The sequence below is a fragment of the Fringilla coelebs genome (assembly GCF_963513975.1).
Source record: "Fringilla coelebs genome assembly, chromosome: 4".
Lineage (NCBI taxonomy): Eukaryota > Metazoa > Chordata > Aves > Passeriformes > Fringillidae > Fringilla > Fringilla coelebs.
This window is the reverse complement of record NC_140032.1, coordinates 43,298,161-43,310,549: the sequence shown is the minus strand read 5'-3', so window position 1 is coordinate 43,310,549 and position 12,389 is coordinate 43,298,161. Positions and strand designations below refer to the sequence as shown.

Below are 12,389 nucleotides of genomic sequence, written 5' to 3'. Positions count from 1 at the left end.
GTGGGTACCTGTGCTTTTGTCTGGCAATATGTGACAAGGACCTTATGAGTTTTACTGGTCTGTACATTGGGGCAGTACCAAAAGGTATGTGGGCATATTAACATAGAACCAAATAAAGTCCTAGCTTAGAATGCTTTGGATCAGCACAGGCTAGAAGCAGAGAGCTTTTGTTTATCTGCAATGTTTTGTGGATCTCTCATATCAGTTCTTGGAGGCTGCTTTGTTTTTTCCCTCCAGCTACTCTTTTTAACTAGCATGTCCTCACACACATCCTCAAATCATATCAGTATATTCATTGGCAAGTACCCCCAACTGAGTTAATATTCACAGATTACTTCAAGAGCAGCTCTAACTCTGCTTACTTCACAATTTTCAGCATTAACCTGTTTAACTTCATGATAGGCATATGAGCTCCTGACTTACAGCTAAGCTTATGCAAATATGTAAGTAGAGACTGCAAAACTCAGCAATACTGTATTGTAAACTGAATGTTGTGCCCCTATGCAAGCCAAGAAACACATGTCAGTAGTTTAAGACAACTTTCTGGGGACTGCTTTATTTGATACTGAGTGTAGGTGTATTGGCTGTGTAGTAGTAATTCAGCTGATAGGTAATGATTACTGTAATAGAGGAATAGCTCAGTTCCTTCTTTCTTGGAATTAGGTGGACTTGTAGAGCTGATGTTGGACTCTCTGATTAATGAATAACTGGTGTAACTTTTTTTAATGTGTGCTATACTTATGTGTGTGTAGTGGTTACTGATTAATGCATTCCTAGTTTTTGTTTGCATTTTATTTGCTCTCTTTAAAATGAATCTCGGTTGTTTTCTGACATAGCCATTCTGATAGGAGCCGTTTGATTGAGAAATGCAAGAAAAAGGTCAAAATTAAGGTGTTATTTGCTTTGTATTTTAAATGATCAGCTGATTATTCTTTGGGTATGTTTAAAAAAACCTGTCTTGTCTACAATCAAAAGCATGCCACCTTATACCTCTCTGAGAACTCCTTTATAGGGAAAGGTGCATTTGTGAGTCCTCTAAACCAACTTGGCTTGCCTTGAAACATAGCATGCCATTTAGGATGTCGAGTAGTGTGTGATGGGAACATCCTCTCGCTTCAGTAGGTATCTGGGAGGGTTGGGGATAGCCTGAGGGTGACTCCAATTTAAAGCTTTGTGAAGCTAAGAAATGAAAAGTTAAGTGCACACATTAGTCCTTGTGATGGGAGGAGCTGAGGTAAGATTTGGGGAGAGCTGCTTGAGGCTGACCAGGCAGGTCTGGCTGCAAGGCTGCACAGGGCAAGGTGCTGGGCATCTTAAGCCTCACTGAGGAAATGGAATTATGCTGGCTGGCTTCATAGGTTCAGGACACAAGTGTCACTATAGGACACAAAATAACATGACACACACACACTATTCTCAATGTAGAAAGGGGAGTTTATTTTCTGACTCTAACATTTATAGATTTCAAAAAGTGATAGTGGATTGGAGGGGGAAAGTGCCACCTCTCCAATGACACTGGACAAACTAACAGTCCATCAAATTTCTCTTCCTCCATAAAAGAATGCAAAACAGTAAGTTATTTACAGAAAGTGTGTGAGAGGTCGTTACAAGAATGGAAACATCAGAAGACTTAGAAAATCTTAAAAAATCAGGGTGACACACAAAAGCACTGTGTGGCAAGTAGGTTAGATATTAGGAAATATCTAAAACATCTTAATCCAGAATGTCTTCCCTGGAATGTGATTCCCAGGGCAGTGGTCACAGCACCAAGCCTGCCAGAGTTCAAGAAGCATTTGGACAATGCTTTTAGGCACACAGTGTGACTCTTGGGGTGGTCCTTGGCAGGGCCAGGAGTTGGATTTCGATGATCCTTGCAGGTCCCTTCCAGCTCAGGTTACTCTATGATTCTAAGTACCTGGCTGCTAGTAACTTTACTGGGGGCTTCAGGAAGTGAAAAAAGATTGAGCTGGCAGCTGGAGGAGAATGCCTTTACAGAACCAGGAGTCATTCTGCTCTAAATCCACCTTCCATTAATTTTTACATACTGCTTCAGGTAGGGTCAGACCCATTGTATTTTTACTGTTTGCATCAAATATATTTCTTTTAAATACTACCAGTTTTTCTTCACATTAGCTTGGAAATAAGTTTCTGATTAAACAAGTTTTTTCAATCATTTCAGCCATCCTGGACTTAAACCTCTCTGACTAAAATGAGATAGAAACTGATGCAGAGATACTTTCTCATTTGCTTGCCAGTCTCCTTGTAACTTAGCCTTCCTCAGGCCATGTAGATTAGATACTTTCCTTTCCCAGTTGGTCCCCAATTCCCATCACTCATTTTTTCCATATGTGTGTATGTTTACTTTATTCCTTCTGTGCAAATCCTCCCATCCTCTGTTGTGGCATCTTTGTTCTGTGTGTTCTTATGAAGAATGAAACTTAGTTTGTAGTATCTTAATACAAAAGATCTTAATAGAAAGGATGGTTACCTGTGCCTGAAGTATAGAAGAATGCTTTCTCATTTTGACCCAATGCGGAGCACAAGTGTATGTTCTTGTTAAATCAGGGTCATAGGGCATGTATGGAACTTTTGAACCTACTAGAAGATTCTTATATTCTACCTATACATTAAAATAAATTGGCTTTATTCCCAGCTGTGAAACACCTGCAGCTCTTGTGTGTAAAAGCATTCTGGATTTGAAACATTGGTCTACAATCATTTAGGGGCAGGTACAGAAGCCAGGGCAGGGAAGGCTATGAAATTCTAACTCCATTGAATGAAATGAGTTGTGTAGCCTCTGAAATGTATATTTTGGAGTTTTGTTTGAATTTGACCTGAAAACCAGCTCAGAGTAGCGGATCCATGTTTTTACAATGTAGAAGGTGGGGCAGTGTATCTTCTGCCTCTAGAGTGTAACAAGAGAGGATACACAGTATTCATTCTTTTAACAAGAATGCCCTATCTCTGACTAGCTTTTTCTCATCAGATCATAGCATAGCTTGGCAACCTGACCGGCATAAGATCTTACTTACAAAAACACTTCCTGAACCTGTGGGGCTGTTGCTTACTGCCTGGATGCTTCGCTTAGAAAAATAAAAAAATCACTATCCTTGATATTCTGATGAAGTGACTTCATATCTTACCTTTTAAACCCTTGCTTTTTCTCCTCACCTCTGTGCTTCCCACCGTGTCACTTACTCATGTATTCCATTAAAGTGTAATTTGTGGGTAGGGCAAAAGCTGTGACTAGGGAGGGAGAAAAATCCACATCCTAAATTTTATCAGGTAGCTAAGAGGTGCCCTCAGGTAATTCAAACTTACATTCTTCAGAAAGCCAAAGCACACAAAGCTAATGTGCACTCTAGCCCTGGGACAGTGGAATTAAGCATGTGTGTGTGACATGAGGAAGGTGGGTTGCAAAGAGCTGACTCATCCTTTTTCTGTAGACTGCTCTTTTAATTCAAACAAACAGAAAGCAGAGGATGAGCAATGTGATTTTTCAAATGTGATTTTAGAGAAGAGGGGTTTGTGATTGGTGAGAGCTTTTTCCTCAAGGCCTGAACTTTGAAGGGCTGGAATTAGTGTGTCTTGGCTTTGTGAAATCTCATTTAGAAGTACTTGGATCCTTGATTATGCAATTTTAAAAGTTTCTGTAAATTCTGTTGAATTACAGTAGTGAAGATGCATATGGGTCTCTAGTTACATCACTGTGTTGAAATGTGCTGGTCTGGAATTACTGGAAAGGATTTCAGAACCAGTGGGTATTAATTCACATTTCATTACAGCTGATGGGAATGTTCACGTTGAATTTGGTGGAAATACAGCTGAAGCCAGTGCTGGATGCTACAGTATATCCTGCCCAAGAGTTCTCTAGAATTTGGAAAGTAGAGGCAAATGTCCTTTTCTGAGATATTTTGTAAGGCAAACCTGTCATAATGGAAAACTTTTTGGGAGATTCACAAAATGTGATGCTCACATTGGGCATGGAGGGGAGAAATGAAAAATCAGTGATACTTGTCTGTCTGTAGGTAGAAATCAGTCTTGCCTCATTAAGAGATGCTAGAAAAAAAATCTTAGGAAATCAGCCTATCTAGACAGTTGAAGCTTGAATTGTATTATTAGGTTTTCCTTCTCCTTCATCTATGCACAATGCAAAAATCATAGTAGGCAATGAGAGCTGCTTCTCTTGAAACATTTTGAATTTGAGTCAAGGACAACTATTTCTATATAGAGATACACATTGGGTCTTTGTGATGTGTTTGCTATCATCATTTGAACTTCTGTTTCCCTGATGCTTGAATAAAGAGGAAGAAAGTTTTTAGGCTGAACAGCCTTAATGCCAATTAGATGCTTCCTTTCTTCTATATGTGGCTGCAAATACAATGATGTTTATTATGGGGTGGTCAGTAGAAAACAGAAATCCTAAATTATTCTAATCACTGTATCCAAAGATAAAAATACCAAATAAATAAAGGCCTTGTTGAAATGTCTTGAACCTAAGCATTAAATTATTAAGAGGCAGAAAGTTGAATTTTGGACACTCTTGCAAAAGAAATGAATTAAATTTTTTGGCCATATAAGATGATTTCAGAGTTTCCTATTAAAATATTATTCCTTTTGGCTGCTTCTGATTGCAGACTTTTGAAGCCTTTGAAAAGTACTTAAATCCTAAACTCTGTTTAACTGATTGCCTCTATGCACTTGTAAGAATGCATCTCATCACAGTGCCTACCAAAGTAACTGTCAGGCCTCGGAGATCTACTACAATTAGACTGCTAAATTCACAGTGACTGGAGTAGTGTTCATGAGGGTTGACATTGTTTTGAAGGTCTCCTTTTTTTTCCTGTTGCTGATCTATTTGATGTTACACAGGTTATTTGGATCAACTTTTAAATTTTCTCACATACATGAGAGAAACATGAGTGGCTTACATGAGTGGCTGACAAATGACTAAACCCTCACTGTGTGTGAATATCGTATCTTGGGAATTGAGATAAGACAGAAGAATGGGAATAAGACAGAAAGGAGTTTATCAGAGGAAAATCCCTGTTAATGCTAACAGCCATGTGCAAAACATGGACATTGCTTCCCTCTCCTTAATTCTCAAGATGCCTTGGAGCAGACTGGTGCTGTTACAAATCCCTCTGTTCACCTGAAAACAGATGATTCTACACAACCATCTCATCAACCAACAACTCCAGCACAACCATTTTTGTGCAAGATGTCTGAGTGCCGGAAGCATCAGCTGAATTATTCAAGATTCTGATGCTATGCTCTGAATGCAAAAGAGCTGCCAATGTCTTGCTTTGAAGCATATACCACAAACTTCCTTATATCCTTTTTAATAAGCCTAAAAGGCTTCGTGCCCAAGGACTTACTAGCTGTGAAAGAAAGTCTCATGCTGAGTTTGCATATATTTTGACTAACATGTGATTTTGGGCACAAGACTTCTCTGTTTCTTTCCCTTCATGAATATATTCAGAATTTGGGTTATCTATTACATGTAAAGATCAGTTTTTATCTCTAAAGAGCATCTTGCTGGGTACTTAAGAGGTTGAAACAATCTCCTCCTCTTTCAAGTGTAGATCAGCATTCCAATTACAATCTCAGATATGAGGTTTTAATGGTTTTAAGGGATTAGTAATGGGATATGGAGATTTTTCCTTGCAGCATGTAGATTCATTTAGGGTGCTTTCCTCCAGCAAATAAACTTGTTGTTTGGTGATTTCCACTGAGTTTGTGTTTCAAGAGTGACCCTGTTATGAAAACAGCCTAAGTTTACACTTTCTTTAGCCGACCCTATGGGAAGACTAAGGATTGAGTGAGGGTAGTTGACTGCCTGTTTTTTTTGAGTTGTTTCATGGAGTCTGTAAGAGAAACACCAAAACTTACCATTAAACAGTACAAAGATGATGTTAGGACCAGCAATGATGTCCTGTGTTGTTCACAGGCTGCGGTTGTGACACGTTATGATAGAATAAAATGCTTTTAAATGAGCATTTTGATATAAAATATGTAAGAATAGCAGCCATCTTTTAGGCAGTAAATTATTGGTGCATAAGAAAGCAGAAGCTTTGTCTCAGAGCTTGGCTAATAAACAAGTTCAAGACTCAGTAAGATGTGCTTTGAGTTATGTTCCTGCTGCCATGTTTGAGTGCAGAGTTTGCACTTTTCCAGGTGATGGAGTTTTACTGCCAGTCCTGTGAGACAGCCATGTGCCGGGAGTGCACTGAGGGAGAACATGCAGAGCATCCCACGGTACCACTCAAGGATGTGGTGGAACAACACAAGGCTTCCCTCCAAGTCCAATTGGATGCTGTCAACAAAAGGTATGGAGATCCACTGACTGTTTTCCGTTTTCAGTTTTATTACTGGCTTCTTGTGCTGACTGAGATAGATGTTTTAATATGCTGGTTCCATGGGTATTTACCTAGGAAATGGGGATAGTGAGGCTAGCATAAGGACAAAAAATCCATTGAGTGGGATGTACTGAGGGGTTAGCAAAAAGAGCAAAAGATTCCTATCTGTCTTTCACAAAACAGAGGCCATTAGAAATACAAGCGTTGTGCAAAGAAGGGGCATAAAGTGCTAAGGAGGAAACTACTCTCCAGTCATGAATTTAATGATAGTTAAATAAATAATGCTGGTTGTTAAAAAAACTACCACTACGATAGCAAAATGGCTTAAAAAAAAGAGAAAAAGTGGGATAAATCCAGGTATATCTTCTCGAGTAGATATACAGCATAAAGGACAGAGGATCCAAGGCTTCATTGTTGGCAATGCCTAAAGTCTAATGGGTTTGCACAGGGGAGGACTGTGGCTTAGCCTTATTTATCAGACCAGACCCACTGTGTGGTTATAAAAGGAATGAACTTACTTCTGGGAAATGACCAAATTTAAAAACAGCCTGCTGATGAGAGGGTTTAATCAAAAGATACCAGGGCAAGGGCCAATGTTTAATGACTCTTTGTAATTTAATTCCTCCCTCAGGCTTCCAGAGATTGACTCAGCACTTCATTTTATATCTGAAATCATACACCAGTTAACCAACCAAAAGGCTAGCATCGTAGATGACATTCATTCCACTTTTGATGAACTCCAGAAGACTCTAAATGTGCGAAAGAGCGTGCTGCTCATGGAGTTGGAAGTGAATTATGGCCTTAAACACAAAGTAAGATGCATGTTTTGTTTCAATGAAAAGCTGTTTATTTAATCAGCTAGTTTTTACAAATGATGCAGGACGCCGGTTTGACAAATCGTGTCTGAGATCCAGAGAACTTTGTTTTCCTGAAATCAGGTGCTGCAGAGCCTCGCTTGTAGTTGCTCAGCCGTGTAAGATGGGCAGGAAGATACAGGCCAAACAATTTATCCTTATAAGATGAGCATCAAGATACAGGCCAAACAATTTATCCTGAAGAGCTGAGTAAGGCTGCCTGTTTTGCTTCAAAGCACTGTTTTCCTTTCCAGTGCTTGGTAATCTATTTCATGTTAGATGTCACCTGTTGGAATACAAAAAAATATTAGAGAGACATCTCACTTTCTTAGAGGAATGAGGAGAGTAACAGATTGCAGAGCTGTATTCATTCTTTTACTTCCTATCTGGATGATTGATTCTGGGGGTTTTCCCCCTATATTGTAGAACAAGCTTCAGAGGAAGAAAACAGAAACCTGTATTTATAGGAAATCTGTATATAAAGGAAAGCCTGTAGCCTGGTGGGTAGTGATTTTGTTGAGGATTAACAGGTCTGAATCAGGATAATTAAAGAATTTAGTCCTTAGTCTCCTGCACATCAGTTCTCTGCTTTTTAAAGAAAGATTTCTCCATGAAAGTTGCCTTTAAAAGAAAATACCATCAATAACTGGAGTTTCAAGCGTGCCATTACTGAGCAGCTTGAGCATCTCCAGATGTCTGAAGTGGAGGAATGCTGCATTTCTAGATGTAGAATAGGCTTGAAAACATCATTAGAAAGGTGCTGAACTGCTGAGCCTGTGGAAATAGAGGAATTCTAACATATGCACAAGATACATACTTTTAGGAACATAGGGAGCCCAAAACCATTGGGGCACAGAATTTAGTCATCTCCAGAGCTAAGCAGCAGCTTACAGAAGTTTGAGCATCAATAATGTCGACTTAGATCAGGTTCATCTAAATGTATTCAAGATGTCACACTTACTTCCATAGCAAGCAAATATATTCTGTATCTCTACAAAGTCTACACAAAATAGAATATGGTGTGAAATTATTTTATTGCTGTTTAAAGAGCTTTAATATATTTTAATAACTGTGAGCAGTAGAGAATCAAATTTTTATGAAGTTGTACATAAGCAGTAAAAGAGGCATCTACCCTGTTTGTAAAAAAACCCCCAACTGAAATTGGATTTTACTTTTGAATGACTAGTAGTCCTGCAAAATACAATCATTCTGATCAGATACTTTTTAAAAAATGAAAAAATTAAAGGGCTATCCTTTACTAAGAAAATGTTGGGAGTTCAGTTTGTTGTCCAATGGACTATAAGAGTGTAAGATGTAAAAAACTCTCTTGCATTTTAAATATTTTTTTATATTAGGATTTAATATTTTCCATTTTTGTAATGAAAGAGAACTGTCTTAAAAAAGTATTGATTTTAAAACATAGCTGGAAATTTTCTTTCTTTTAGTTTGTGGTCTGTTTTCTGAAGCATATAGGGTTTCGTCATCCTGGCACCTTGTTGGCTACGCTCTTTTTTAACTTCTTATGTCTTTGAATGAAGACCAAACAGATTAGAAATGCCTTGTATTGCATCCTGAGAAGTTTCTATGTGCCTAGAAAAGCAGATGACTTGAAGTTTCAGAGTAGTCTTGAAATTTGTTCGTTCTAAAAGATTTTGTGTTGCTATCACTTTCCTATATCAGTAACACATGAGCCTGGATTTTCTCCAGTGGACGAAAAGCTTAAAGCTTTGGAAAATTCAGAAAAAAATACCTTTAGAATTCAGTGTCATTACATACTATGCCTCAGCAAGGGAAGAATATTTCATAGCAAAAAATACATCCAATCTTTAAGTTTACATCAGTTGAAATGTTTCAAAAATATTTACTTTACAGTGATGGTCAACAAAATAACTTCTCTAATCCACAGTCATGTCTGTGCCATGGTTCTTCTATGTAGGAAAAACATAGCAACTGTGTGACTGGATACTTTCATTTGGGGATTTTATCAGTGGAGATTGTGGGGGGCAGCTGCAATGTTATCTTGACTATTATGAATGTCTCTGCTAGTTGTTATAATTCAGGGATCTGTTTCCAATTCATTGCAAAATTGTTTTTTTTTAAAAATTGTTAGCCCTGTTCCCAGCCCACACCTAGCAATTTTGAGGTCAATACTGTTTTAAGGATTTTAGACTGAGGGCCAGAACTGACCCTATAATAGAAGCTCTTTCATAGTCTTAAATATTGAGTGGCCACTTGCTGCCCACCAACATTTCTGGCTACTCAGTCCAACTCTTTCCCCTATCTGCAACCCATTTTGTATATTTTCCTTTCCTGCCTGCTGAAAGTGAGGAATCAATTTACCTTCTGCTAGGGAGATTTTTCCTTTCTTCACTTATTTAGTTCAGGAATCCCTCTTTTCCTCAGGATGGATGTGCATCCAGGTCTTGAGGCCTTCGTGTCCATCTCCATAGAGGATTAACCCCCAGATTCCCTTGGCTCTGAGGAAACAGTATCAAGGAGTTTCTTGCAGCCTCTCTTATTAATGGACCTCATGACTCAAAAATATCTCTGCTTTTGTGAACATAACTCAGTGCCAGTAATTGTCTCATTAACTGTGACTGCTGAGGGTTAGATGGGGCAGGGTTCAAACTTCTACATTTGTTGCGGGGTTTTTTGCTCAAAAAATGCCAAAACCGAACAACAACAACAACAACCCAAAACAAAACCAAAAACCCAAAACCAAGCAAGACAAGATAGGTGGGGCAATAATTCAATCTAGTGTGACAGTGGGTCTGTAAAGTCTTGAATCCCCAAACCAGGGGTTTTTTTTGTGTTGCAGCATTGTATTTCAAGTACAGGTTGGTGATCAGTGTGCTACTTCTTCTAAAATGAATGTTTAAATTAAACTCTAAAATAAGACATAATAAATTTGGTGCCTACAAAGACCTTCAGATGCTACATCTTCCTGGGATAGCTCTTGTAACATGATGCTAATCTGTGTTTGGTAATGCACACAGGTCCTCCAGACACAGCTGGATACCTTACTAGAAGGACAGGAAAGCATTAAAAGCTGCAGCAACTTTACAGCCCAAGCCCTCAACCATGGCACTGAAACAGAAGTGCTGCTGGTGAAGAAGCAGATGAGTGACAAGCTGAACGAACTGGCTGAGCGGGACTTCCCACTGCAGCCCCGAGAAAATGATCAGTTGGACTTTATAGTGGAAACGGAAGGCTTGAAGAAGTCCATTCACAACCTGGGGACTATTTTAACCACCAACGCTGTTGCCTCTGAAACAGTTGCCACTGGTGAGGGACTGAGGCAGACGGTGATCGGACAGCCCATGTCTGTTACCATCACGACCAAGGACAAGGATGGGGAGCTCTGTAAATCTGGGAATGCTTACCTCACTGCTGAACTGAGCACGCCTGATGGGAGTGTAGCGGATGGCGAAATACTTGACAACAAAAACGGCACTTACGAATTTTTATATACTGTTCAGAAAGAAGGGGACTTCACTTTGTCACTGAGACTTTATGATCAACATATCAAGGGCAGCCCGTTCAAACTTAAAGTGGTCAGGTCAGCAGATGTGTCTCCTACCACTGAAGGGGTTAAGAGACGTGTTAAATCTCCAGGCAGTGGTCATGTGAAGCAGAAAGCTGTGAAAAGACCTGCAAGCATGTACAGCACTGGCAAAAGAAAAGAGAATCCCATTGAAGATGATTTGATCTTCAGAATAGGTAGGTGATTTGGCTGCCTGTTGGCATACTTAAAAATAGTTCAGGGAAACTGAATGAAAAAGTTTAGTTATTGTAAAGCTAAAACTCTAAGTAGAGGAACCTGATTATACCATTGGGCCTCTCGACTTTTGTTTATATGTACATTTTGGAAGTACACGCTGCAAAAATAGTTTGCAGGAAATATTAAATTGGGATTTCAGTTGAGAAATGCATACATTTGATTTGGCATATTTTAAAAATTGTTAATATTCATACTACAAAGCTTTTGATATGGATTAAAGTAATTTCAGCTTCTGTATCCCTTGCTTCTAGTGAGCATTTTTGGCTCGACTACCAAATAGTGATATGGTTTTGTTGGTAGTGGTGCTGTTTGTTAGGTGGCTTTTCTTTTTTAAACTACTCTCTCTAACACACCATAAACTCTAGAAGTCTTAAATGTTTTCCCGGAAGTGCAGAGCCTTTTAGTTCTTTTGTGATGCAAACATGACCATGTGCTTTATTTTTGAGTTCTACCTTCTCCCCTTCTTCACCACTCAAAACAGGAAGATGTATTTCATTAGAACAAGAGCTATGCAATTTTAGAGCTTTTGCTCCATGAAATCTCTTGGAGTGTCCACATTTGGTATATATGGATTACTATTTTATAGAAAAAACAGAGCTGAGAGTAACATTTTGTGTTCAATTTTCAGCTACTCATTTCACAGAAGGACCCTACATAGAGATATTCCTCTGGGCTTCTGTGGGCTTATGTATGCATTGTCTGAAAGGTCACAGCTGTAATGCTCTAGGGTTTTATATTCTTCCAAAATATGCAAAATTATTGAGACAGGTAAAATTTCTGATGTTTTCACAAGGATTGCTTTCATGGAGTTAGTTTGCTTCCAGTTTCAGCTCACTTTAAAAAGTTAAGGTTTGGTTCATTTGTTGATGAGGTAATGTAAAGCTTATCACTGTTCGCCAACACTATTGTGTATCTGTTTTGAATGCGTTGTTGAATTCCTCCAATGGCTCTTGCCAAATCTGGATCTGTATTTCTGACTGGCTAAGATAAATCTTCTATTTGGCCTGCCAGAAGCTCGTACAGCTGTGTTGGAGAATCACACTGTAATATTCCTCTGGGCATCCAAGTCTGTGGAGCGTGCTGTTGTATGTATGCTGATGTATGGGCTTTTATGCACAAGTAAATTGATCAGCTGCTAGCAGGGGATTGTTCTCCTGCTAGTATTAACAAGAGATAGCATTAATACAACATTAGTGCATTTTGTTCATGGGGGTGTGTGCATTGTATCTTCTTGCCAATGCTGTGTTATTTGTGGCTTTTAAAATGGCATGTGGATCTCTTCAGACATTCCAAGGTCAAATTATTGACTGCGCATTCAAACATTCGTGTAATTTATTATTTACAAGAGCAGAGTATTTTCTGCATTCTCTTTTTCTCTCTCAATAATTTATATCC

At 38.8% G+C, this 12,389-nt stretch overlaps 1 protein-coding gene across 4 annotated transcripts in view; it reads left to right on the top strand.

Moving 5' to 3' along the window:
* TRIM2 (tripartite motif containing 2) overlaps positions 1 to 12,389 on the top strand; it is a 59,829-nt gene that overhangs the window by 24,333 nt on the left and 23,107 nt on the right. For all 4 annotated transcript variants that reach the window (XM_084204652.1, XM_084204653.1, XM_084204654.1 and 1 more), the window contains exons 4-6: positions 6,178 to 6,329; positions 6,991 to 7,171; positions 10,210 to 10,933. In XM_084204652.1, coding sequence (XP_084060778.1) covers positions 6,178 to 6,329; positions 6,991 to 7,171; positions 10,210 to 10,933 — 1,057 coding nt within the window. The remainder of the gene's footprint in view (positions 1 to 6,177; positions 6,330 to 6,990; positions 7,172 to 10,209; positions 10,934 to 12,389) is intronic.